At 49.5% G+C, this 24759-nt stretch overlaps 1 protein-coding gene and 1 non-coding gene across 9 annotated transcripts in view; both read right to left on the bottom strand.

Moving 5' to 3' along the window:
* Positions 1-62: 62 nt before the first annotated feature.
* The window catches only part of ERI3 (ERI1 exoribonuclease family member 3), a 138633-nt gene continuing 113936 nt past the window's right edge, over positions 63-24759 (bottom strand). For all 8 annotated transcript variants that reach the window (XM_060206029.1, XM_016191650.2, XM_007530969.3 and 5 more), the window contains one exon: positions 63-604. In XM_060206029.1, coding sequence (XP_060062012.1) covers positions 522-604 — 83 coding nt within the window. In that variant the 3' untranslated portion in view covers positions 63-521. The remainder of the gene's footprint in view (positions 605-24759) is intronic.
* LOC132532489 (U6 spliceosomal RNA) lies at positions 16939-17044 on the bottom strand. The gene has a single exon (XR_009544443.1). It is a non-coding gene; the product is annotated as a U6 spliceosomal RNA (small nuclear RNA).

Genomic DNA, 24759 nt, shown 5'->3' with positions numbered 1-24759 from the left:
AGAAACCAGCCTGGAGCAGGCTCAGCCCTCACACATCCTGATATGTCCACACATACCCACAGTCTCATTTCCCCGACTTTATTCAGTGGCACGTTCACAGCAGGGATGGGGGCAGACACAAGGTGGGGCCTGATCTGTCCTGGAGCCCAGAGGGGCACCACACACCATGCACTACAGATGTGGGAAAGGGCACAGGGAGAGGCTTGGTTGCTCCAGCAGAAGCCTGTGTACCAGGGAGGTGGCAGCGAGTGCCTGGGTCCCCGTAGCCCAGGCCCACAGAGGGGAGGCTAACACTGGGCTGAGGTTGAGGGGTGGGACTGGGGGTAGGGGGCACAGAGTGTCTGCTCCAGAGGGGCCAAGTGGCCAAGCCCTTACCCAGGGCACAAGCCCACAGGGCAGACTGGGGGACACCCTTGATACAGAACTGTGCCACTCTCCTTTTTCCCTTCTGGTGAGGGAGAGGAGAGTTCTGGGCTGGGCCAAGCAGCTACCCTGTCCTGCCCCATCCCATCCTCAGCCAATCAGAATGGCTTTGAAGTCTGCTTGAAGATGAAGCCTCGGTATGCGAGGGTCTTCATGATGTTGGCAATGTTCTTGCAGTCATCTAAAAAGAGAAATAAAGAACAGTTAGGTGGACCAAGATCCTCCCTGTCTGTAGGTGCTCTTATGTGGACAGGGGTGGGAAGCAAGGCCAGACTTGGGAGCTACGGGATCCAGAGGATGTCCTGTTTCCCACATCTCCACCCTAGCTTGGACTGGGCAGGAAACCTGGTCTCAATGCTTCTTAGTCCCATAATTCATGCTGGAAATTGGCCAGTGTGTCCCGACCCAGCCCCAGTGGTGATGTATAGGCGCCGTCGCAGTAAGAAAAAGGCAGAGTAAATGTGTAATTTCTCCCTTGACGGCCCCCGGCCGCCTGGCGATCCTTCTTGTTGCCGCCGCATGGGGACGGCCCGTCCGCCACACTCCGTCTTCCCACCACCCGCCTTGATGTCTCCATTTCATTACTGTGCAGCCATTCATCAAGTCCACGGCCAGGGTGACTTTGTCGGCACTTTCATGTGTGTGGATGTGGCCCAGGCCGTAATCACTGGTGACAAGCCACAGACCTTGGCACTTCCAGGCCAGGACCTTGGGAAACACCTTCTGTAGGTCTGGGACTTGTATGCTCTTAGCAGCAGCCTGTCAGAGCACTGCTGTGCTGCCAGACCCATGGGAAGGGTGGGGTTTGTGGTCCCTTAACATCCTGGCCAGCAGCTTCCCACTGGGTACACACTATGGCCATTATCTCAGCTTAAATATACTCCACCTGGCAGTTCCTCCAGAGTTAGTTCCTGTGAGAAACCATGCTCTAAATGGTACTAGAGCCCAGGCACTGAGACAGAGGCACCCTGGGCTTCTGTATCATGAATGTGGGATAAGACTTACTCCCCTATCACCAGCAGGAGGTGCAACTGCCCAGAACTTGTCTCTCAATAGTAAGCTTAGGATGGGAATGTCCCAAGTGCCATGGTCCAGAGAGCTGCTGATTCCCCATCCCTTCACCTGCATCTCTTCCCACCTGTCTCCCTTTTGTGACAGATGTTTCTGGGCCATAACCAGGGCCTCAGCCACTACCAGCCCTCATGGGATCAATGCTGTGAGATTGCAGCGGCATTGTACATTGATGTCATAATCCGTTGTGCAGGTGCACAGATGGTGGAAAGGTCAAAGTAGGGTCAGGAGGCCTCTGCATCTGTCAAGGACCAACCCTTATCAAGACCTGGGGAAGGGTACCACCAGAGCTTGGAAAGGGCTGCCGCAGAAAGGAGTCCAGTCAGCCCAGAGCCTTTTGCCATTAGCCAGACACCAGTTCTACATACCCTGCATAGAGAAGACAAGTCACACAGGACCTGTCTCAGCTCAACAGGAATGTACCCACGTGGATGTGAGCCCAGGACCCAGACACAGAGACACTTTATTCCTCAGGGAATCAGGAAGCTGTGAGGGGAGGACTGAGGCAGAACAGTGGGAAGACAGATGGGTGGATAGTGGCGGCCATGGCAACTCCAGACGTGACCCATCCCCGTGGTTTATGGGCCAGACACGCACCTTGCTCAGCTGAGGCCCTGTCATTTGTCTCCCTTAGTGTGTAAGCCTGTGCTGCGGGGTTTAGAGGGTGGAGGGAGGGTGTAGTAGAGGAGGAACCGGGCAGTTAACAGGAAGGGGGATGGGGCAGGGCGACCTGTGCCGGAGGGTGGGGTGCAGGCTGGGCAGGAAGGGCCCCGGAAGCAGCGAGTGTTTATGACAGGGCCCAGGAGCTACGATGATACCTTCCAAGGAGCCACAATAGGGTAATTTTCTTTCCAAATCAGTCTGGCCTTGTCAGGGAACCTCCGATCCTTCCTGTGTCCTATACTCTAGGGACTATGGCCACTGTGCATATTAAGAATAAGTCCCCCTCGTTATCTGCAATTACCTAGCAGCCACACACCTCATTTCTTCCAGCAGAAAAGAAAATTAGTTTTCTATTGACTTCATCTGGCTCCCCCCTCACTGCTGGAAAAAAATCGCTCAATTTGCCTCCCCTGGCCCAAGTGAGTGTGCCCAGCCCTCAGGCCACCAGCCATCCAGTGAGCAGGCACTGACCTTCCACCTCTACCTGAGCTGAGAAAAGGTCCAGGTGTCCTGGTCACTTGTCCTTGACCTCTCCCCATACTACACCTTGGTTGACTTCATTCACATCTTGCGCTTTAGTTACCCCTGAAGAGTGCCATCTCCACAGCCTGGAGCTCTCTCTAGCTCTAGACCACGTATCAAAATGCCTCTAGAATATTTTTTTCTAGATACACACAAATCAAAATGTGCAGTAATTGTGGTCCGAGAGGTGGCACAGTGGATGAAGCATCGGACTCTCAAGCATGAGGTCATGAGTTCAATCCCCGGCAGTACATGTACCAGAATGTCTGGCTCTTTCTTCTCCTATGTTTCTCATTAATAAATAAAATCTTTAAAAAAAAAAAAAAGTGTAGTAATGAACTAATTTTCTCCCCCAAGTTTTTTCACTCCTTTGTGTTCTCCACGTCAATACATGACATCCCAAAATGCCTAACCAAGAAACCTGAGGGGCTGGAGAAACAGCATACTGGTTACACAAAAAGACTTTCATGGCTGAGGTTCCAACATCCCAGGTTCAGTCCCTAGCACCACCATAAGCCAAAACTGAGCAGGGCTCTGGTGGATGGGGGAGGGGGGGAATAAAACCTAAGAGATTTCATGCCTTTGCCTGCCCCTTCACTCCAAAAACTGAATCAACTACAAACTGAAACCTTTTTGTTTTACCAGAGCACTATTAAGCTCTAGCTTATGTTGGTGCTGGGGATTGAAACTGGAACCTTTAGATGAAAGTATTTTTTCATAACCATTATGCTATCTCACCAGCCGACCCAAAATTCTAATCTTATTTTCTAATCATCCACTTCCCTTCATTCAGGAAGCTGCACCTCTGCACCCCCCCCACCCACTCCTACCCTCTGAATCCTTAATAACAGAATGGTCTCACTTCTGCCACTTGACAACCCCCACCCCCAGGTCCCATAATCCAGTCTCAAAGTGTCATTTACTGCTATCTGAAAAAGACAATGGATTTTGGAGCCAAACAGACCTGCTTCTAGTCTTTGCTCACTTGCTATGTGACCTTGGGCAAGAGCTTAGTTTCTCTGAACTTGATCTTCACAGACTACAAAAGGTGGTGCATCACATGTCTTTGCTCAGGCATTATGCTTGGGATACCTAGCAACTTGCAGGGATGCTAGCTTTCTGGGTGGCCCAATGGTGAGAAAATGTATATTTGTGTAATCAGCGACACAAATAAACGGGCCCAACACACTTGATGAAACCAGTGGTCATTTGCTCCACAAACTCTTGACTACTAATCCTGTTTACTGTGGATTCTAGTGTCTCAATTGTTGCGAATGGACCACTACAGTGGAGACCCAGGTTGAGGGAGACATCAGTTCCAGTTCACCCAGCATATTTACTGGTATGGCATTTTCCATTCCTTGAAGCATTCATAAGTTCATGCAAATTATGGATCAGTCTGAAAAGTCACTGGGTAGAAGCATGGAGACAGATCTGGGGCTTTTAATAGTCTGTAAGTTCAGACAGGTAACAGCAGAGTGAGCCTACTAGTGACATGGCCTCTTAAAGTTCCCTGCGGTCACCTGGGTCAGCAGCCCTAGCTCCTGGAACCTCTTGTGGAGCTAACGAGGCCAGCCTGAAGCTATTACGGAAAGGGAGGCCGAAACAGAAGTGAAGCACAGCCTTGAGCCCAGAGTGGAAGCCTCCAAGAGCAGGTCTTCATCACCTCCAAATTCTAGGCCAACCTGTTCTTATGTTCCTGCAGAGTCATCAACTCATAATAAGATGGCCCTCTTCTTCTGGGGGCATGTATATTCTTACTGTTAGAAGTATTTTTATATTGCCAGGGCCAATAATGGAAAGGCTAACATGTTCCCGTTAGCTGTCATTGATGGAGACTGAATAGCTGAGGACAGAAGTAGGGCCCAGGCCAGGGAGACCCTCAGGAGAGAAGGGGCCCCAGGACACTCCTGGAGATGGAAGGCCTTCACCTGTGCACTTGTGTCATTCAACACACACACACTGGCCCCTTCTGTGTGCCCAGAACACAGGGCATGCTATGTCAAAGGGCTACACACAGTCCAACTCCCTGGTCTTAAGGAGCTCAGAGGCAGACCTGTCAGTGGAGCAGCGTGAGCAGTGCTACGAGAAAAAGAGGCGTGGAAAAGTGCCTCGTGCAGTCTAAGGGTCAGGGAAAGGTTCCTGGGAGAAGATAAGCAGAGATCCGAAGGGCAAATGAGAAGGGAGCTAGCCAGTGGGTTGGGTGAAGGGGTGGTCTCAGAATAGTGGACAGTGCAGGCACATTTTTGGAGGGGAAACAGAGAATGTTAATAAAAAAAAAAAAAAACTTGAGGGGCTGGGGAGCTCACACAATGGTTATGTAAAAAGACTTTTATATCTGTGGCAGGAACCAGAGGTCCAGGCTCAGTCTCTAGAACCACCATAAGCCAGAGCTGAGCAGTGCTCTGATGAGGGTTGGTGGGGGTTGCTGAAGAATAAACAGCAGAGGGGTAGTGAGAGAGGAAGTTGGCAAGGTCAGCAGTGACTGAACACAGGAAACCCTGCAGAGCCCTGAAGCATCTAAGATTCTATTCTGGGGAAGATGGGAAGAAACTAAAGTGTGTGGCACAGGTATGAGAATGCTACATCTCTGATTATTCAGAATTTTCATTCAAGGATTGGAGGGGTTAACTCAGAAGGCTGAGAGCCCAAGCAGCAGGCTGGGAACATTGGCCCTGTGTTAGGCCCGCGGCAGCAGAGACAGATGGAAACCTACTAGCACTTGGAGGAAGAGCTCTTCAGGAGCCAGGTGGAGCAAGTCGTAGCAAGGGGGGATGGGAGGGTAGGAGGGGAGGGCTGAGTCTAGAATCTTAGTACCACTCATGGAGACACAGCAAACTACTGTCTACAGTCCAGGTTTGGGGCTGTGATGATTCCTATAGAACACCTAAGCTTATCAGTCATTCCCTTGATGGTTTCTAGGTGCTATTTATTGCTTCAGAAAGCCTAATAGTCCTCCAGCATTGTTAGAAAACTGTATTTTCCTCAAATACTTCCAGACTTTATATTTTACTTTCATTTATTAGAGACAGAGAAGTTGAAAGGGGAGGAGGAGATAGAGAGGGAGAGAGACAGATACCTGCAGCCCTGCTTCACCACTCGTGAAGCTTTCCCCCTGCAAGTAAGGACCAGTGTCTTGAACCCAGGTCCTTGTGCACTCTAATGTGAGCACTTAACTAGTTATACATGGCCTGGCCCCTAAATTTTACTTATTAACCTGTCTGAAATTAACAGTTTTTTTGGCTTCCAAGGTTACTGTAGCTGGGGCTTGGTGCCAGAGCTTCAAATCCACTGTGCCTAGTGGCCATTTTTACCATTTTATTGGATAGGACAGAGAAATTGAGAGGGGAGGGGGAAATAGAGAGGGAGAGACAAAAGACAGGCACCTGCAGACCTGCTTCACTGCTTGTGAGGCATGACCTCCCCTGCGGGGGTGGGGGGGGAGCGGGGGCTCGAACCTGGACCCTTGTGCTTTGTACTATGTGCACTTAAACCAGTGTTCCACCACCCGGCCTCCTAAAATTAACTTTTTTGTTATCTAGTAAGATACAGATGTAGCTTCAGGCCACCACACTTAGATGGTGTGCTGCTTTGTGGTGTGGGGTCCAACACCTTATTCTATAGCTAGGTAGAATTCAGGATAATAACAAATGGAGTCACAAGGAAGACGGGGGTGAAGGCACTGAATGTAGAACTGAACCAGCAAAGGGCCCCTGTGTAGCCTTAGATTCTGGGTACAAGTCAAAGCTTCCACTTTATAACAGTGTGAACTTGTTTAACCAGCCATGTTTTGTTTTCTCTAACATTCCCTCAAGGTTTTTTTTTGTGTTTTTTTTTTTTGGTTTTTTAAATGCAGTGAGGTTTTTGTCTGTTTGTCTTTTCTTGAATCAGTGCCCGGGCTAGCTGTTGTTGTTCCAGTAATATCAAATAATAATAATAGTGTTCTACCAGTAATGCCTTAATAACCCCCAGTCTCAAGCCCCTGTTCTTTGTCCCAGACAAGGTCTACACAGTCCCCTAGGGGCTCAAGAAGGGCCACCCTGGCTCACTGGAAGGACCCCTCCCCAGACAAAGATTCCCTCCCTCCTCTCCATAGACAGGGCCTTGCAGCCTCAACTCCAAAGTGACCCCTTCTTTCAGCCCCTCCTCTCAGCCTCCTCCACCCGACCGAGGTGCCTGGAGGTGCCACGGGGCTGATGGTGAAAGATGATGGTGGTTCCACAATAAGGGGAAAAGGCAATTTCATCTTGATTAGCAGGCGATTTCTCTCTCCATAATAAGAGCGCTCCAAATAATTAGCGTGTTTTACGTAATAATGAAATTACAGAAATGCAGTCCACTTATTCAAACAACTCACCATTACCATATTTTTAAATATTAGACTTAATTAGAGTTTATCACTTTAGAGAAGTATGCGAACCGAAGATGTTTTTAAAAAAATCCTCATAAAGTGTTTATTAAGCGCTGGTAAAGCTGGGATAATGATGTGTTTGGAAATTAAGGCAATCAAACACTTACCGCCACTCCTGGAGGCCGGGCATAGAAATGAGGCCATTACACGCCCATTACCCGCCAGCTCACAGCCACTGGGGGGGGGGGGGAAGAGGATGCGCCTGGCCGAGAGGGCATCATGCCCGGAAATGCCTGTGCCAACCTCCCACAACAGCACCAGTCAGCACAGCATCAAACTTCTTATGTACCTTGCATCACATTTGGCCACCAGGAACCCAACTCAGACTCAACTAGGCCAATCACAGGATGGGTCCTAAGTGCCAAAGAAAATACTCACCACCCACCTTGAGCCAGACTCCCAGGTCTGGTGGGACATGTGAACTCCATTCAAAGTCCAGTGCAGAGTGGGGACAGAAGCCAATGAGAGAAGACAGAGACTAAGGAAGCTATAGACCACAGGGCAGGCAACTGACCACTCTCAACTCTGGGCCACACAAGTAGGAGCAGAGAGAGTGGTGGTGACTATGGTGGAAACCAAAGAGCAGAGGGGCCAGACCTGAGGTCAGGGCATTGGCAAGCAGGGTGGCGGGAGCAGGGCAGGTGGCTCCAGGCCCCATTTATCCCAGCGAATAAGTAATTCCAGAATTTATACTGCTGGGTTTTTGTTCTATGGCCATTTATATCTGCGAGGGGAAGAAATGAAGAGGCAGCGCGGACACCACATCTTTCTGTGTTATTGCTTGTCTGCCATTTGCAAATCATTATTAATTGTGGGCCCTGGTGGCGGGCTGGGCGGGGGCCAGGCTGGGTATATCCACATAGCTCTTCATCAAGGACCCCAGCCGCTGCCCCAGAGAGCCAATTACCCCGCCCTGATTGGGATCAGATAAAGAGGGAATTTTTACAAATTAGGGAATAAATAGAATTTCCACACAGGGCGCGGGCAGGACCTGAGAGGCTGTAATGAAAAACCATCCGTCACCATCAGCGGCCTGGGCACGCAGCCCCGGCACTCCCTTCCCCTGTGGGCCCGCCCTAACACTCAGGGGCCTGTTCGTCCAGGTCTAAGACTCCCCCCAACCCTTCTGAGGTCTAGAAGCAGGAGAGGAGTTTCCTGGAGGGATGCCTGTGTACCCTTTGGGCTGAGAGAGCCTAGGCTTCAGCTCTGACACTGTCCCCAGTGCTGCCTCACACACAGAGTCCCAACAAGACACTGAGGTGCTGGAGCTGGGGACAGACGGCAGGCGAAGACTATGCCCATGGCCTTGAATCTATAGCAACCGGAGGGCAGAGCCCCGGCCTGTGGACCACTCACTCTGGGCTCCCATTAGCGCTCCTCCCCTTGGATCATTAAATATGTATATCTTATTACACGCCTTGTTAGAGTATCGAGCTCTATTGACTGATGATAAATCCTGAGCCTCGTCCTGGCCATAAATTTATCTGGAGATGATGAAGACTCAATAATCTAGTCAGGCAGATAATATCATCGGGCCTTAAAAAAGATCATTACATTATATGTCAGAATTAAAAGTGAAATACGCCATAGTAACAGGGTGGCTGTTCTAGCCATTACAACGGGTACCAACCTCCCCCCACTCATTCCTGTCAAGACCCCATCCAGGTAGAGGGGCCAGGTAGTCTCCCACTCCTCCTGGCTCTGGGATGGTACTGCTAGGGGTGCTAGAGGACAGCCAGATAGACAGCCCAAGGCCCAGTGAAGATGCCTGCCCTGGGAGGGCCATGGGGAAACTGGCTTCTGAGACCAGCTGAGCACAGCCTCTCCTTTGAAAAACTTGTCACCAGCCTCATTCTAGGACCTGAACAGCAATGACCAGTGATGTCCTTGGATCTCAATTCCACAGCCACACACATATATATATATATATATATTTATTCCCTTTTGTTGCCCTTGTTGTTTTACTGTAGTTATTGTTGTTGTTACTGATGTTGTCCTCGTTAGATAGGACAGAGAGGAGCGGAAGACAGAGAGGGGGAGAAAAAGATAGACACCTGCAGACCTGCTTCACCGCTTGTGAAGTGACTCCCCTGAAGGTGGGGAGCTGGGGTCTCGAACCAGGATCCTTACACCAGTCCTTGCACTTTGTGCCACCTGCACTTAACCCCCTATGCTACCGGCCGACTCCCACCTTTCACTTCTTTTTTTAAAAAATATTTATTCCCTTTTGTTGCCCTTGTTGTTTTATTGTTGTAGTTATTATTGTTGTTGTTGGATAGAACAGAGAGAAATGGAGAGAGGAGGGGAAGACAGAGAGGGGGAGAGAAAGATAGACACCTGCAGACCTGCTTCACCACCTGTGAAGCGACTCCCCTGCATGTGGGAAGCCAGGGGCTCAAACCGGGATCCTTATGCCAAGCCGGTCTTTGCGCTTTGCGCCACATGCGCTTAACCTGCTGCGCTACCGCCCAACTCTCCTTACCTTTCACTTCTTAACATCCTCTCCACTGCTCTTTCTCTGAAACATAAAAATTTAAACATCCCCCCACTGGCCCAGGAAGCTGCATGTCTACCCCTCACCACTGGGTTTTTACTTTGGTGCCCTACTTACAATTTGATCAGGTCCTGCCTTTTAGTTTCCCTTTCAGATCTTCTTAGTCAGCTTCTGTTGATGAGTGGGATCATCCCATACTCATCTTTATCTTTCTGACTTAGTTCACTTAACATAATTCCTTCTAGCTCTGTCCAAGATGGGTCAGAGAAGGTGGGTTCATTGTTTTTGATAGCTGCATAGTATTCCATTGTGTATATATACCACAGCTTTCTCAGCCACTCATTTGTTGTTGGGCACCTGGGTTGCTTCCAGGTTTTAGCTATTATGAACTGTGCTGCTATGAACATAGGAGTACACACCTCTTTTTGGTTGGGTGTTATGGAGTCCTTGGGGTATAACCCCAGGAGAGGAATTACTGGATCATATGGAAGGTCCATGTCTAGCCTTCTGAGAGTTTTCCAGACTGCTCTCCACAGAGGCTGTACCAATTTACATTCCCACCAGCAATGTAAAAGGGTTCCTCTGTCCCCACATCCTCTCCAGCATTTGTTGCTGCTGTCCTTTTTGATGTATGCCATTCTTACAGGAGTGAGGTGGTATCTTAGTGTTGTCTTAATTTGCATTTCTCTGACAATCAGTGACCTAGAGCAGTTCGGGAGGGATGGGTCACAGTCCTTTGGTGGTGGGAATGGTGTTTATGTACACTCCTAGCAAAATGTAGACATATAAATCAGTAGTTAATTAATATGAGAGGGGGGAAATCAATTGTATGTCTCAAAGTTTCTAAAAAGACAAACTGAATCTTTTTAATATATAGGCTATGTATTTGATATGCGGACTCTCTCAAAAGCCTAGACCAAGTAGATTAGAAGCATCCAATAGCACAGCTATATACAAGATACTGGATACTGTACAGCAAACCATAACAAAGGGACTTTTCAAAGTTAACCCAATTACCAAATAATGTGATGATAATATTAACTATCGATTGTCTTTTTGAACCCTAAGACAGCAGGAACCTCACATCTACACTATAGAGCCCCTACTTCCCCCAGTCCTGGAACCCTTGGATAGGGCCCACTTTCCCATATGCATCTCCCAATCCAAACCAAATAATATTGCATCCGCCGATCACAACCTAACCAACGCAACGATTGCCACCTCAGCATGCTTCACCTCAGACTGTGTCCAGAGACTTCACGTGTGGAATGACAAACCTTCAGCTGCATTACTCGGGTGAGACCTTTCCTTTTATAGTACACTCTAATTTCATCTCAGGTAGTTCACTTTCTAACAAAGTCCCATAACCTAGATATACACCGGTTTCTGAGAGAGAGAGCTTATGTGCACACGTATCCATAAACTACTGCAAAATATATACCTGAAAGCAGAAGTACACTAGAGTTTGCAGTGAGTACCTCCCTAACACTTCCTCTCCACTATTCCAAGCTTGGGATCCATGATTGCTCAACAAATTGTTTGGCTTCATATGTTAACCCTCTTTTCAATCACCAGGTTCCAGATGCCACCAGGATGCTGGCCAGGCTTCCCTGGATTGAAGACCCCACCAATGTGTCCTGGAGCTCAGCTTCCCCAGAGACACACCTTACTAGGGAAAGAGAGAGGCAGACTGGGAGTATGGACCGACCAGTCAACGCCCATGTTCAGCGGGGAAGCAATTACAGAAGCCAGACCTTCTACCTTCTGCAACCCTCAACGACCCTGGGTCCATGCTCCCAGAGGGCTAGAGAATGGGAAAGCTATCATGGGAGGGGGTGGGTTATGGGGATTGGGTGGTGGGAATTGTGTGGAGTTGTACCCCTCCTACCTTATGTTTTTGTTCATTAATCCTTTCTTAAATAAAAAATTTAAAAAAAAAAAATTTAAACATCCCTAGCTTCTGACACAACAGTGCATTTTCTTTCATCTTCCTGGGACCTTAAAGCCATGTATGCCTTGACTCTTCCTGTCTACACCCACCATCACCACCCGCCAATCCACTTTTTCTCACTTCACCAACCCCTGCACCCAGTTGACAGAGCTCAATCCTCCCTCAAGTGGCCAGGCACAGCCTGTGTGGTCTAAGATGCGAGGATCCAAGCTCTCCCCTTTGCTGGCTACTTATTTAGGGGTGGTCACGGTCTGGATCCTGAGGTGTGAGGGTAGGTGAGTTCAAGGTCAGGAAATATCCTTCACTCTCTAGAGAAGAGCAAAAAGGAAATAGTTCTTTACATTCTGCTGAATGGTTTCAGGTCTGCACATAGTATTTGGGACTTCCAACCTTTAGGGGATTTAGATTGCAAAAAACATGATGAAGGTAAAAGGATGGGAGAGATGTGGGTCCTTGGTGACACTGGGGTTTTGAATTAACTGGTTAGCTAACGATAACAAGCCCTTAAAAGTTTTGTGAAATTATCTGTTGATATTTATGACAGTTTAAATTGGGAAGGCTGGAGCACTGCTTGCCTTCCTTCCTTCCTTCCTCTCTTGCTTCTCACTGGGCTTTCAACACCCCAGGCCAACAACCCTCCCCCAACCCCAGATAAAGAGACAAAGAGACAGCACCACAGCTTTCTTCAGCACAGTGGGGGCCAGGTTGCAAGTGACAAAATAAGCAAACTATCCAAAGTGAACTATCTTACCAGTCCAAATTTGGTTTTCCTTCTCTTGTATCAGAAATCATACTAATACTGAATGTTAAGGTAGGAAAGAGAATGATGAAACAAATGGACCCTAAATGTACACTCAGCTGAATGAGGGCAGAGGAGAACGGCACACGGCAATAAGAATGGTGCCAGTCCAGGCTAGAATTTGGTAACCTTTGCTGTGCTCCGATGCTTTTTAATTGCTTCCTGCTGTACCTCAGGACACAGCCCATGCTACTAAGAAGGATAAATGTCAAAGTTAGATGGGAGCCTATGTGAAAACAGGGAAATACAGCTTTACTTGGTGAGATTTTTTTTATGTTGGTGACTTATAGTCTAAATCCCAGGGGCAAGTGGTAGCACACCCAGTAGAGTGCACAGGTTATAACGTACAAAGGTGCAGGTTCAAGCCCCTGCCCCCCCCACGTTGGGGAGAAGTGTCATAAGTATCAGAATAGTGCTACAGGTGTCTCTCTCTCTCTCTTCTTGCTCCCCTTCTCTCCCTCTATTTGCCCTAACTCTCTGTGTCTCACTACCAAAAAATAAAAACAAAAAAATGGCCACTGGGAGTGGTGGATTCTTTGTGTAGGCACTGTGCCCCAGTGATACCCTGGTGACAAAGGAATTAATTAATTAGTTGACTGAAAGCCCCACATCTCCACAGAATCAAGGACATAGTTTTCTTCCTTCTGTCTTACATATTCACAACATTTTGCTTCCAAATTTTGTGTTATCGAACAGTCCAAAATGGCTATTGAAACTCCATCACAAAAGCAAAGCATTTTCTAACCAAGTCATTTTCCATTAGTATTGTTTCTAATAATAACATAACTTCTCCTTTTATCTCACTGGCTAGAACTCAGAGACAACCATATCTAGTTGTATGAGATGATACTTTTTAAAAATTAGCTCCAGGGGGTAGAGTGATGGCAAACCTAGTTGAGTATTTACATTACCATGCTCAAGGACCCAGGTTTTAGCTCCTGTAGGGAGGATGCTTCCTGAGTGGTGAAGCAGTGCTGCAGGTGTCTATCTTTCTGTCTCCCTCGATAACTCCTCTTGCCCTCTCAATATCTCTCTATCCTACCAAATAAAAGAGAGAATAAAAAAAGAAAAAGGAAAAATGGCCATAAGAGCAAGGATTCATCATGCAGGTACCAAGCCCCAGTGATAACTCTGGTAGCAGCAAAAATATACTAAAAAATAATAGCCTTAACAGAATATGCACTAATACAGGGGTTCTATTTAGTGAAGAAGGGCAGCGGACAATAGGGATATGCATCAAGCAGCTTTTGTTCTAGCATCCTAACTGATGCTCTTAACTCTGGAGCTTGTAGTCCATCATCCACCATGTCAACCTTTTCTTGCCAGTATTAATTCTCTCTTTTAATACTTAAATATGTATTATTATTGGATAAGGATTGAAAAATATGGAGAAGGAAGGAGGAGACAGAAAGGGAAGAAAGTAGTCCAGGAAATGCCGCAGTGGATAAAGCATGGACCTCTCAAGCATGAGGTCCAGAGTCCAATCCTTAGCAGCACATGTACCAACATGATGTCTGGTTCTTTCTCTCTCTCCTATCTTTCTCATTATTAATAAGTGAAATCTTTAAAAAGAGAGATGGGGGAGGGGGGAGACACCTCCAGCATAGCTTCATCACTTGTGAAGCTTTCCCCTTGCAGGTGAGGACTGGGGGCTTGTGTTCTCAACCAGATGTGCCACTGCCCAGCCCCCCTTTCTGTATTAATTCTCTCTCTCTCTCTCTCTCTCTCTCTCTCTCTCTCACTTTTCTTTCCATCACCCTAGCCTGGAAAAAACCCAGACACTGTCTTCTCTGCACCTACATCTGGACTAAGTATGACATGAGGAATTGGCACCACATAGGTTCAAGCCACACCTAAGATCACAGTAATGCCAGGAAGGTAGCACACCAGACTTCCATGTCTGAAGTTTAGAAGTTCTAATTCAATCCCCAGTACTATCATAAGCCAGGGTTGAGCAGTGCCCTGATCTTTCGTTAAAATAAATCAATTTTTAAAAATGGGGGGGGCGACGGTGGCGCACCTGTTGAGCACATGTTACATCACAGAGTGCAAGGACCCAGGTTCAAGTCCCCAGTCTCCACCTGCAGAGGGAAAGATTTATGAGCAGCAAAGCAGAGCTGCAGGTCTCTCTGGCTCTGTTCCTCTCTATCTCTATCACCTTCTCCCTTCTCAATTTCTGTGTCTATCCAATAAATAAGAATAATAAAAAAATTTTAATTTTAATGTGGGTATTTTGAGGTCAGGAGATGGCTCACCCAGTAGTGTGTACACTTTATCATGCACAAGGATCTGGCTTCAAGACCCCACCACCACAATGGAGAGCTTGCACAAGGGAAGCTTCACAAGTGGTAGAACAGTGCTCTGAGGTCTCTCCTTTTCTGGCTTTCTCCTTTTCTGTATCTCACCCTCTAGCTAGAAAGAAAAAAAAATCACAAACTTCAACTGGGTGTTGAAAACTGCCACCAATCTTGCACATTCCTGAGGATATTGTGCCCTTTCTCTCAATAGTGATGATTTTAATTTTCCCCTACTGTCCACAGAGTCTCAAATCTACCCCCAGCATGGCCTCTACCTCTTCACCCATACAGCCCTACCTCCTACAGCACAGGAGACACAGGAGCTCCCCTGGCCTGCAGCCATCCTCTTGTTACGTCCTGATCTCAGAAGGGGCTCACCCTGTCAGGCTCTTCTACAGCGCAGCTCTTCACCCCACCTGGGCTCTGGAGTCCAACCACGCTGCCCTTTTAAAAGGGCCTTACATTGAACAGAGCCCCCACAGCCAAACTTCAGAGTTGTTAACAGTTATGTTTCTTCATCTCCCAACTTGCAATCTGGACCCCACCCCACCCTCCACTTTCCCTAATGATCTCTGAGACTTTGGGGGTGAAGGCTTAGTTAGGGGGCCAGGTGGTGGCGTACCTGGTTAAGCACACACATTACAGTGCACAAAGACTCATCAGGTTCAAGCCCCTGATCCCCACCTGCAGGGGGAAAGCTTCACAAGTGGTGATGCAGGGCTGCAGGTGTCTGTCTGCCTCTCTCCCTCCTTTCCCTTCCTCTCAATTTCTGGCTCTCTCTACCCAATAAATAAATAAAGATTACCCAAAAAAGTCTAGTTAGGTCGACCCAGTGGAAGAAGAAGAAGGGGACTGACTCACTCCTGGAAACCCTGGCTTCCGTGGCAGCTTTTCATCTCCCCAAGCTTTCTGGGTCCCTCTGCACTTGCCGCTGCTTCTACCCCTAACATGCAGGTGCTGTTCAGAACTGTCATTTGACCCTCTTATCTCTCCCTGGGCAACTGAATCCACCCCCAAGGCTTTTAATTACCATGTATTTTCCAACAGTTTCCAAATCTATATCCCCATGACTACCACCCTGGTCCAGGGCACCACCATCTCTCATCTGGTGACAGCAGTACACACATCAATCCTTGGAGCTATCAATCTGGCTATTTCACTCCAAGTCTTAAAACCCTTCAGTGGTCTGGACCAGGAACAGAAAATAAAATGAGTGGCAACAGTGAATGTAGAAACTTTCCTGAAAATGTAAAATGAATTCAAAATAAAAGTTCTGAGCTGGGCTAGGGAGATAGTATAATGACTATACATGAAGAGTTTCAAGCTGGAGGCTCTGAGGTCCCAGGTTCAGTCCCCAGCACCGTCATAAACTAGAGCTAAGGGGTGCTCTAGTCTCTCTCTCTCTCTCACTTTCTCTCTGTATCTATTTTTCAAATTTATTATTTATTTATTATTGGATAGAGAGGGAGAAACTGAGCAGGGAGGAGGAGACAGAGGGAAAGAGACAGAGAGACACCTGTAGCCCTACTTCATCACTCATGAAGCTTTACCCTGCAGGTGGGGACTAGCGGCTTGAACATGGGTACTTGAGCACTATAGGTGCTCTTAACCAGATATGCCACCACCTTGTCCCTGTCTCTTATTAGAAAACAAAAATTACCTAGCTTCTAAGTGAAAAAAAAAAAAAAAAAAAAAAGCAACCACCTCCAATGGTACTTCATTGCTTAGATAGTCTACAAACTCTTCTTAATGAAGTTCTGATGGTCTGCCCAACTTTTTCTTTTTAAACCAGGTGCCTGGCCCTGGTTGTTCTTTCTTTCTTCCTTCCTTCCTTCCTTCCTTCCTTCCTTCCTTCCTTCCTTCCTTCCTTCCTTCCCTTTTGTTGCCCTTGTTGTTTTATCATTGTAGTTATTCTTGTTGTCGTCACTATTGGATAGGACAGAGAGAAATGGAGAGAGGAGGGGAAGACAGAGAGGGGGAGAGAAAGACACCCGCAGACCTGCTTCACCGCTTGTGAAGGGACTCCCCTGCAGGTGAGGAGCCGGGGGCTTGAACTGGGATCCTTAAACCAGCCCATGCACTTCGCGCTGCACTTAACCCGCTGTGCTACCGCTTGACTCCCCCTGCCCAACTTTTCTTTCCATCTCTCCCACTCTCCTGCCGGACCATGGAGTTTGGGATCTTTTGCCTCATGGTCTTTTCTGAAAATCTTCCATTAGCCCTCTTCCCTCAGCAACAAAACTTGCTACCATTTTGGGGGGCGAGGGGCTTTGTAATGTATGCATTTTTGCTGTTTTTGCTTTTTTGAAAAATATGGAATGCTTCACTAATTTGTGTACCATCCTTGTGCGGGGGCATGCTAATCTTCTCTGTATCATTCCAATTTTAGTATATGTGCTGCCGAAGCAAGCACCTGTTTTTGGTCTTTTTTAGAGAGAAACTGAGAGGGTAGGAGACAGAAAGGGAGAGAGAAAGAAAGATACCTACAGACCTGCTTCACCCGCTCATAAAGTTTTCCCCTGCAGGTGGGGATCAGGGGACTGAACCTGGGTCCTTGCACATGGTAATGTGTGCATTCAACCAAGTGTGCCACCACCAGCTCAGGTTTGTATTAGAGACCCCTTTTCAGTATTCCCACAGTACCCTGTGCCCTCCTGTCAGTACCTGCTAGATCACAAACCCCAAGGCACAATGTTACCTACACACAGGCCTCTGTAACTCTGCATCACATGGAAGGGAGGAAGGACTGGAGAGGGTGGAGCACAAGAACACAGGTGAGTCTCTTTCAGCAGGAACACATATCATGAAAAGCTAGATCTGCCCAGATTCTGGGAACAGTGATGGCCCTTGTCCTCAGCTTCTAGGGTACTGAGGGAGGGCTTCAGCCCTTTCCCCACCTGCCATGACAAAAGTCAGCTCTCAGCAGTCTGGTCAGCCTGTCCTATAAACCAAGAAAGCTGGGGGTGGTAGTGATGCTGGAACTCCCCATTTCTAGCCAGTGTAGGCTAAGCTTAGGGACTAGGGGGGGCTACCCTCACTAAGCCCCAGCCCCACCTGGTAAATATTTCATCCTCAAGCTGCTCAGCTAATCCCTATTAATTTCAATACCGCCGCCTTGCCTGGCTCAGCTCCCAATGCATTATTTATCCCCTTTGTTTGTTTGTCGTTAACAGGTGGGCCCCAGCGGAGACGCTGGCTGGGGACAAGCCCACTCCATCACGGTGTGGCTGTGAATTAATCATGAGGACTAATGGGAAGCACCTCGGCTCCAGGCACTTCCCTAGCCACCTCCCCCTGCCCTGGCACCCAGGGGTGGGCCAAGGCCATCTCAACTCAATTTAACTCAATTCAAAATAACACACTTTATTTACCATCTGCCTACATGACTCGGACACTGTGGTGAGCTTTGTGGTAGGGAGGTCGAGCTGAACAGAACAGGTGGAAGTTCCTGCCCTCAGGGAACTTACAGTCAGGCTGGGAAGAGGGGCAGCAAACAACTTATTTTTTAATTATTATGAGGCCCAGGGGGTGCAATATGTGATGAAGCAGAGCACAGAGGAGGGGATCTGACCTAGTCTAGCCTCAAGGAGCAAATCTTGAGTTGCACTTATGAGACATGTATAGGCATTAACTAGGTCAAGGAATGGGGATCGAGTGGACTAAGTCCTGCAGGTGAGAGAAGGTGGGACAGAGCCAGGTGTCTCGTGCAGGGAAAGCCAGCAGGATAGTCCCCAAGAGAGGAGAGCAAAGCCCAACCTGAAGACTCTCTTCTCCCTAGAGGAGCAGCATTGGTCTCCTCATCACAGAGTGAGTCACTCTGGAATTCCCATACAAACACTGTCGTACCACCTCCACTGACTTCTTGTACAAATGTTTCCCAAGAGGCAGTAAAGTTCATTAACTTTCAGCTATGCAGATCTGCAAACTCAAGTGAGCATCCCATGTATGGACCTGTGAGGGGCTCTGTGTAGGGCTCAGCACCCAACAGCTTAGGTGTGTACCTGGCAGGTCCAGGCAGGGAGGAGACAAGGCACAGGGCTGGGGACATTCCCCAGGGAGAAACTCCCCTCACCTCTGAATCCCCAAATCTGGACTGGGTAGCCATCTAGTTCATCCAGCCATCAGCAAACATCTGAGTGAATGAACAAAAATGAATACTACTATGGCCACAGAGATTTTAAGATATGTTCCTCCAGTAATTCCCTCAATTTTCCCCCCAAATTTAAAGAAGCTAGTGAGCTAACATGACCTCAAAGCCAAACAGTGTTTCCAAAAGAACAACCTTTATTTGTCATAGCCTGGGCTTCATTGCTTAGAGTGGGCTTTTTCAGATAGAGAAAAGGAAAGCAGCAGGAGGGAACCAAGCTTTCCCCAGTGCAGTGGAGCCAGTTTTGAATCTAGATCCCTCATTTGGCAATGCAGGAGCACTATCCAGGTGAGCTATTTTGCTCTTATCTTAATTTTAAAGAGTTAGGAACCATCATCACCCATTTTAAAGAGGGAGCAACAGAGGCCCAGGATTGTACATGACTTACCCAGGACCACTCCACGTGGAAGTGAAGCTGCTTAACTAGAACAAGGTCAGCCTGGCTCCCGGCTCATCCGCTGATACACCCACCCCTGTGGAGACTCCCCCAGGGAACTCCTTCAGTGACCCCAGGTGCCTTTTAAGAAGGACTCCCGAACAGCACCTGGTTTTTTATCCAACTGCAGCTCTGCAAGGGCAGAAGCCTCACTGTGCGCATGGCCAGGGTTTATAATTCTATTCAAAGTGGCCACTTTGAAAATCCATATGTCTCCAGGCTCCTCGTACATCATGGTGTCAAGTCCTGGAGCAGAGGCATCCATCAGCAGTTCTCGATGCCATGGTCTGTGTGCCCGCCAATAACGCTGGATCCCACCTGTGTGCCCTTCCTGGCTCCCAGGGCCCACCCGCCCAGTGCACAGCCTCACCTGGCCTGCTGGCTGGCCCACTTCACCCTGATCCTCAGACCAGTCTGGCTGCCTGTCCCTCCCCTGTCCCAACAGAGTTCTGCTCACGGAGCCAGGCAGCCAGCACAGAGGCAGCCTCGATAACTCGCTAACGTGCTGCCCATGCTGTTCTTAAAAATTTATGACTGTGCAACATGAAAAATCCGGCTGCGGAGCCGTCATTAGCAGCGCTGCCTCCCTCCCCCACAAGAGCTGCCCTCGTAAATTGAGATTTATGGCTGCGGCAGGCGGGGCGAGGGCGTGTACAGGCGGGAGGACTTTGGGGGGGGGGGGGCAGAAGAGAGGCGAGGTGGAGGTGGGGCCGGGGGCTCCCCCCTGCGGCAGCTCCGGTTTATCACAGTCTGCAGTGGAGGGTCAGGAAGGATACTGGATTCATGGGCGGAGCAGGAGGGGCCTGTGCTGCGCCAATCACTGCTCCTTTAGGAGGAGGGTCAGCTCCTGAGGTCTAGGGGCCACAACAAGGCCTCTTAGCAGGTGGATGATATGGGGAGAGGGGTACGGTTGGACCTAGGAATGAAGCAGCAGCCTTGCCTGGAAGCCGTGATGGTGGCATCCCAACTTGAAAAATGGTTGAGGTGGGGGTGGGGGGAGCAGGAGCCTGGGAGCCTCCCCTTCCCTAACCTGGAAGAGAGCCTCCCCCAACTGAGGCTGGGCTGGGCTGAGGCTGAGAAGAGCCAGGTCTGTCCTCCCCCCTCCTCGGGCCCTCCCTATTACCGCCCGCCGCCCCCCCCCCCCAGCCTCCTCCCCTGTTCACTTAGCCCTGTCAGCCAGGCCATTATGAAATTGGGGTTTCATTTACAGACTAATTAAACATTACAGCTTGTTCACAATTACAACGCGGGGATGAGGGAGTAACTAATTACGGAAGAAATGAGCTAACATTTATCTCTGCTCCCACCCTCCCTCTCCCCACAGCCCCCCCAATCTGGGTCCTTCCCACTCTCTGGTCAGTACCAGCTCTCCAGGCTCCTCTCCTAGGATGGGGGATGGGAAGGACCTGGTACCCAACGCCCCTCCTACCCACCCTGGACACAAGACTGGCCAGCTGTTCCTAGCTCCTCTGGGGGAGAGGTCCAGCTCCCAGGGCCTTGCCACAGGGAGCAAGACCTGTGTCTGGATTGAAGTATAGACTCTGCGGGTATGTGTGGCTGACATCTGGGGCAGGGGAAGGGGGTGGCACTCTGATTTGCTGTGTGTCAAAGTACTCTGGGGCTGTGTGACCCTATGTATTTTTATCCTGTGGGGCTAGGTTCTGGGATGGCTGCACGACAGGACTGAGCCTGAATAAGCCACGCCCTCATCTCCCCCTACCCCCACCCCTAGGACAGAACAGAAAGGAACTAAGTGGCTGCAGGAGTCTATGGTCAAAGCAGGCCTGGGATGTGGCCCTGGCAGCCCAAAGCCCAAATCCTCCTGGGCAGCTCCATTCACATGGGCCTCAGAAGCAAGAGAGTAGCAGGGTGACCTTGCCCTCTGCCTGGTCTTGGCCACTGGCCAGATGCCCCCCTGGGGCCCAAGGAGCCTCCTGGGGCCTAGGGTGCCCCCTGTGGGCAGGAGTCCTGGGGTCTGGCTGGCCTTCCACAGAGTTTAATAATAGTAACTGAGTGTAAGCGTTTCCATCCTTCCTGCCTTTGGGCAGAAGAAGAAAGGAAAGAGGAGGGAGAGGAGGGAGTAGAGGGAGCGGGCTGAAGGGAGGCTTTGAGGTCTCAGAACTCACATCAAACGGCCGGATCTGGGCCTAATTGTCTGACCCTTGCCCCTGCCTTCAATCAGCTCTGTGGCTCCCCGCCCGCCCCTCGCCTAACTAGCAGCCATGTTCTCCTCATTAGGACAAGCTCCCCTTGCACATGTGTCCCCGGACATGTCCCCAGCACTCCCAGCTCCCAATCCTGCCTGGTGGGAGTAATGCAGGGACCCAGTTTTGGAGCAGCCCCTGGGGCAGCTCTACCCTCAGATACCACAGCTGGCTGGGTGAGTCTGCACTAGCCTCTATTCTTGAGCCGAGGGGTCCTGGACACCAAGTGCTACGACAAATCCCTGGGTGGGCTCAGCCACTGGGTGTGGTCTGTCCTCTGTGTGTCCTTTTTGCTACATACAGTCCAACTGTCTCACACACAGGGCTCTTGAGGGCAGGATGTATTTGGATCCTGTCCCCCTGGGTCTGGTTCAGCCTGCTGAGTCTGGGTCAAAGTCTGTGTTCAGACATTCTCCTGCCTGCTACAGGATGGTTCCCTTAAATGGATCCATTGTGGAGAATGGTAGTGAAAAGCAGGAGAGTGCTGATGAAGAGCTCTGACCCTAGAGAGATATGTGTTTAAATTCCAGTTCTCCCACATCCTTGCAATGCAGTCTTGGATAAATGACAACCTTCTTGAGCCTGAGATTCCTCATGGAGGTGACCGACATCATGGATTCCTCATGGAGGTGACAGGTACAATGGAGGTGACAGACATCCCCTTTCTCACAGGGGTTGAAAATGCAACAAGAGAACAGGGATAATGTTTTCTATGCTGTGTATCACTTCTGGCACTCAGCAAATGTGGAAGGATGCCAGTTTCAGTGGAAGATTTGGGCCAGACCAAGCAAGTTCCCTTTTCCATAGGCTGTAGGCCGTGCTCTGTACAGTCTAGGACTGGACCCTGGTCAGTAGTGTCAGGATGGGAAGAGCTCTAAGGAAGGGATTGGAGACTCAGAAGAGAAAGAGCAGCTCCTAGAGGGCAGAGCAGATATCCACACCTATGGAGGAGCCTAAGCTTGGGGGGCAAGAGTGTCATCTAGCAGCATAAGGTGGGAGTGGCAGGGGCCCAGCTTCAGGACTGGTGTCAGATCAGACAAGGTGGGTTGAGTGATGAGGTTCGGAGCATCCAATGAGGACTGTGGGCCTGACAGGAGCAGAAACTGTGGCCATCCCTGGAGTGTAGGCTGTCAGGCTGCAACAGCATTCATTCTCAGGATACCAAGAATGGACAGGATGGGGGAGGGGGTGGCCTGTCTGCTCTGGCCCTGACATTGTCTCTCACCTTAAACCAGTGGTAATGACTTGCAAATATTGATGAAAAACGCAAACTACAGAGATTGTGTTTTTCGGAGGGTGAAGGTGGGGAGAGGGGATAAGGAGGGAAATAAACTGAAATGAAGTCCAGTTATCTCCCATCTGTGACTGCTCCTAATCCCCCAGCCCAAAGGAATCCAATGCAGCCCCTTATCTGCCCTGTCAATCATTCCATCACCGCCCAGTACTTGGTGGGCACCTTGCGCCCTCATACACACTCATGCACACTCTCACCCATGCACATGCGCGCGCGCACACACACACACACACACACACACACACACACACCAGACTCTTGCTCCAACACTCCAGCCCACCCCCCAGCCCATTACTCCACAGTAGGAGCAGCCAGCACGCAGGTCCTGCCAGATGGATGCAATTTGCATAATATCAGCAGCGGAGACTGCAAGATCACCAGGGGTCAGGGCGCTGACATCCCCACACAGTCTATCTGCAAGTGCTAATTTGGCCAGCATTGATCTGTCTTTCTGATTTCTTTGTCATTTATGTCTGTGATGGTTTGACAGGAGATACAGAGAGAGACAAGAGGAGGCCAGGCCTCAGGCTAGGAAGGTAGGGAAACAAAGATTGTGCTTGCCAGTGTATCACACACAAAGAACACATACATACATATATACATGCATATATACATACATGCAACAGAAGCTTCCTCCACCCATCTATCAGTCTACTCAGCCATCTGTCTATCCATGATTAGAATCTGGTGTATGGTAAGGACATCCTCAGATGTCCCTTAGCCCCAAGGAAGCCAGCTCAGGGAGGAAGGAGCAAGTGCCCCTCTCCCTTGGCACTATCAGGGCAGCTCAGAGGACCAACCCTGTTGATACCTCATGTCCATCTATCTCCCCTACTTTCTCTGGGCCACATCCAAAAGAACCACACAAGAACCAGGAGAAGGAAGAGCATCAGGCAAATTCCAGCTGTCTCTGTTCCCTCCCCCAGAGGGTAGGTAGCTAGTACTGGTGCTATTTGAAGGTGGTCAAATGGGAAGGGGGTGTTGGGTCTGTGGGGCTTCAGATCAATACTTCACTTCCTAAGACTAGCTATAGCCCAGGTCCTGGAGTTTTGCTGATTCAGAAGTGCTCTGGCTGAGCCAGAAAGTCCTGCATCAGATGAGATCTAAATGATACTGAACCTTGGCCAGAGGACTGGCCTTAGGAATGGGTGACATTGGCGGGACAGAAGATATGATGGGGGAAGGAGAGGCATGGAGAAGATCACAACTCTAGGATGAAGCCCAGCACAGAGCAGTAAACATGGTCACTCTGTCAGGGGAGGGAGGCCAAGGGGCTGGAGCCCCCTCCCCTGGCCACAGAGACCCTGACTTGGCACACCTCCTTCCCCTTGCTGATGGTAGCAGGAGGAGGGTGATCAGAAGGAACTCCCTGCTGGGCAAGAGGGGGGCTGGCGTTTGGTGTGTGCTAATCCTGGGCCTGAGGTCTTCAGAGGGACCTAGGGAACTTCAAGGAGGGGAAGGCAAAGCTGTACTGTAGATGAGCTCATTAGCCAGCACCCCAGATCCCCCTCCCATGAGGAGGAGGGCTAGCAGCCCAGGGAGTGTGGCGGCAGAGAAAAGCCTGTCACTGTCCTTTCTTCCTTTTGGTACAAGCGTCTCCCTGAGCCGACGATTCTCCTGCAGTGACACCTCTCACAGGCACTAATGAGATCCGTGTCACTGAGCTAATGTGCTCTGACTGGACTCCTGATAAACACCCCACTCCTTCAGGGAGACCACGGGCCAGTACTGTCTCCCAGGGTCAGATCCTCACCCTGCCACCTACCACCCAAGCTCTCTCCCCAAATCATGCAGAGCCATGGATCCTGAGAGAGTCCAAAGGTAACTGACCACCCCACATTATCATGAGCCTCCGATGGGTCCCTCTTCCTCCTCAGCCACTGAACAGAGGGCAGGACCACCCAGCCAGGCACCGGGGAGGCTTACAGTTACTCTCCCTGCCAGCTGAAACCAGCAGTCTACGTGGCTTGCATGTCCCAACATCAGGTGAGATTTTACTAACATTTCCTACGGATTTTCAAAAGAGAAGGAAGAGGGTCTGGGTCCT

The sequence above is a fragment of the Erinaceus europaeus genome, chromosome 13, assembly GCF_950295315.1.
Source record: "Erinaceus europaeus chromosome 13, mEriEur2.1, whole genome shotgun sequence".
Classification (NCBI taxonomy): Eukaryota; Metazoa; Chordata; class Mammalia; order Eulipotyphla; family Erinaceidae; genus Erinaceus; species Erinaceus europaeus.
This window is presented reverse-complemented; position numbering and strand designations above follow the sequence as displayed.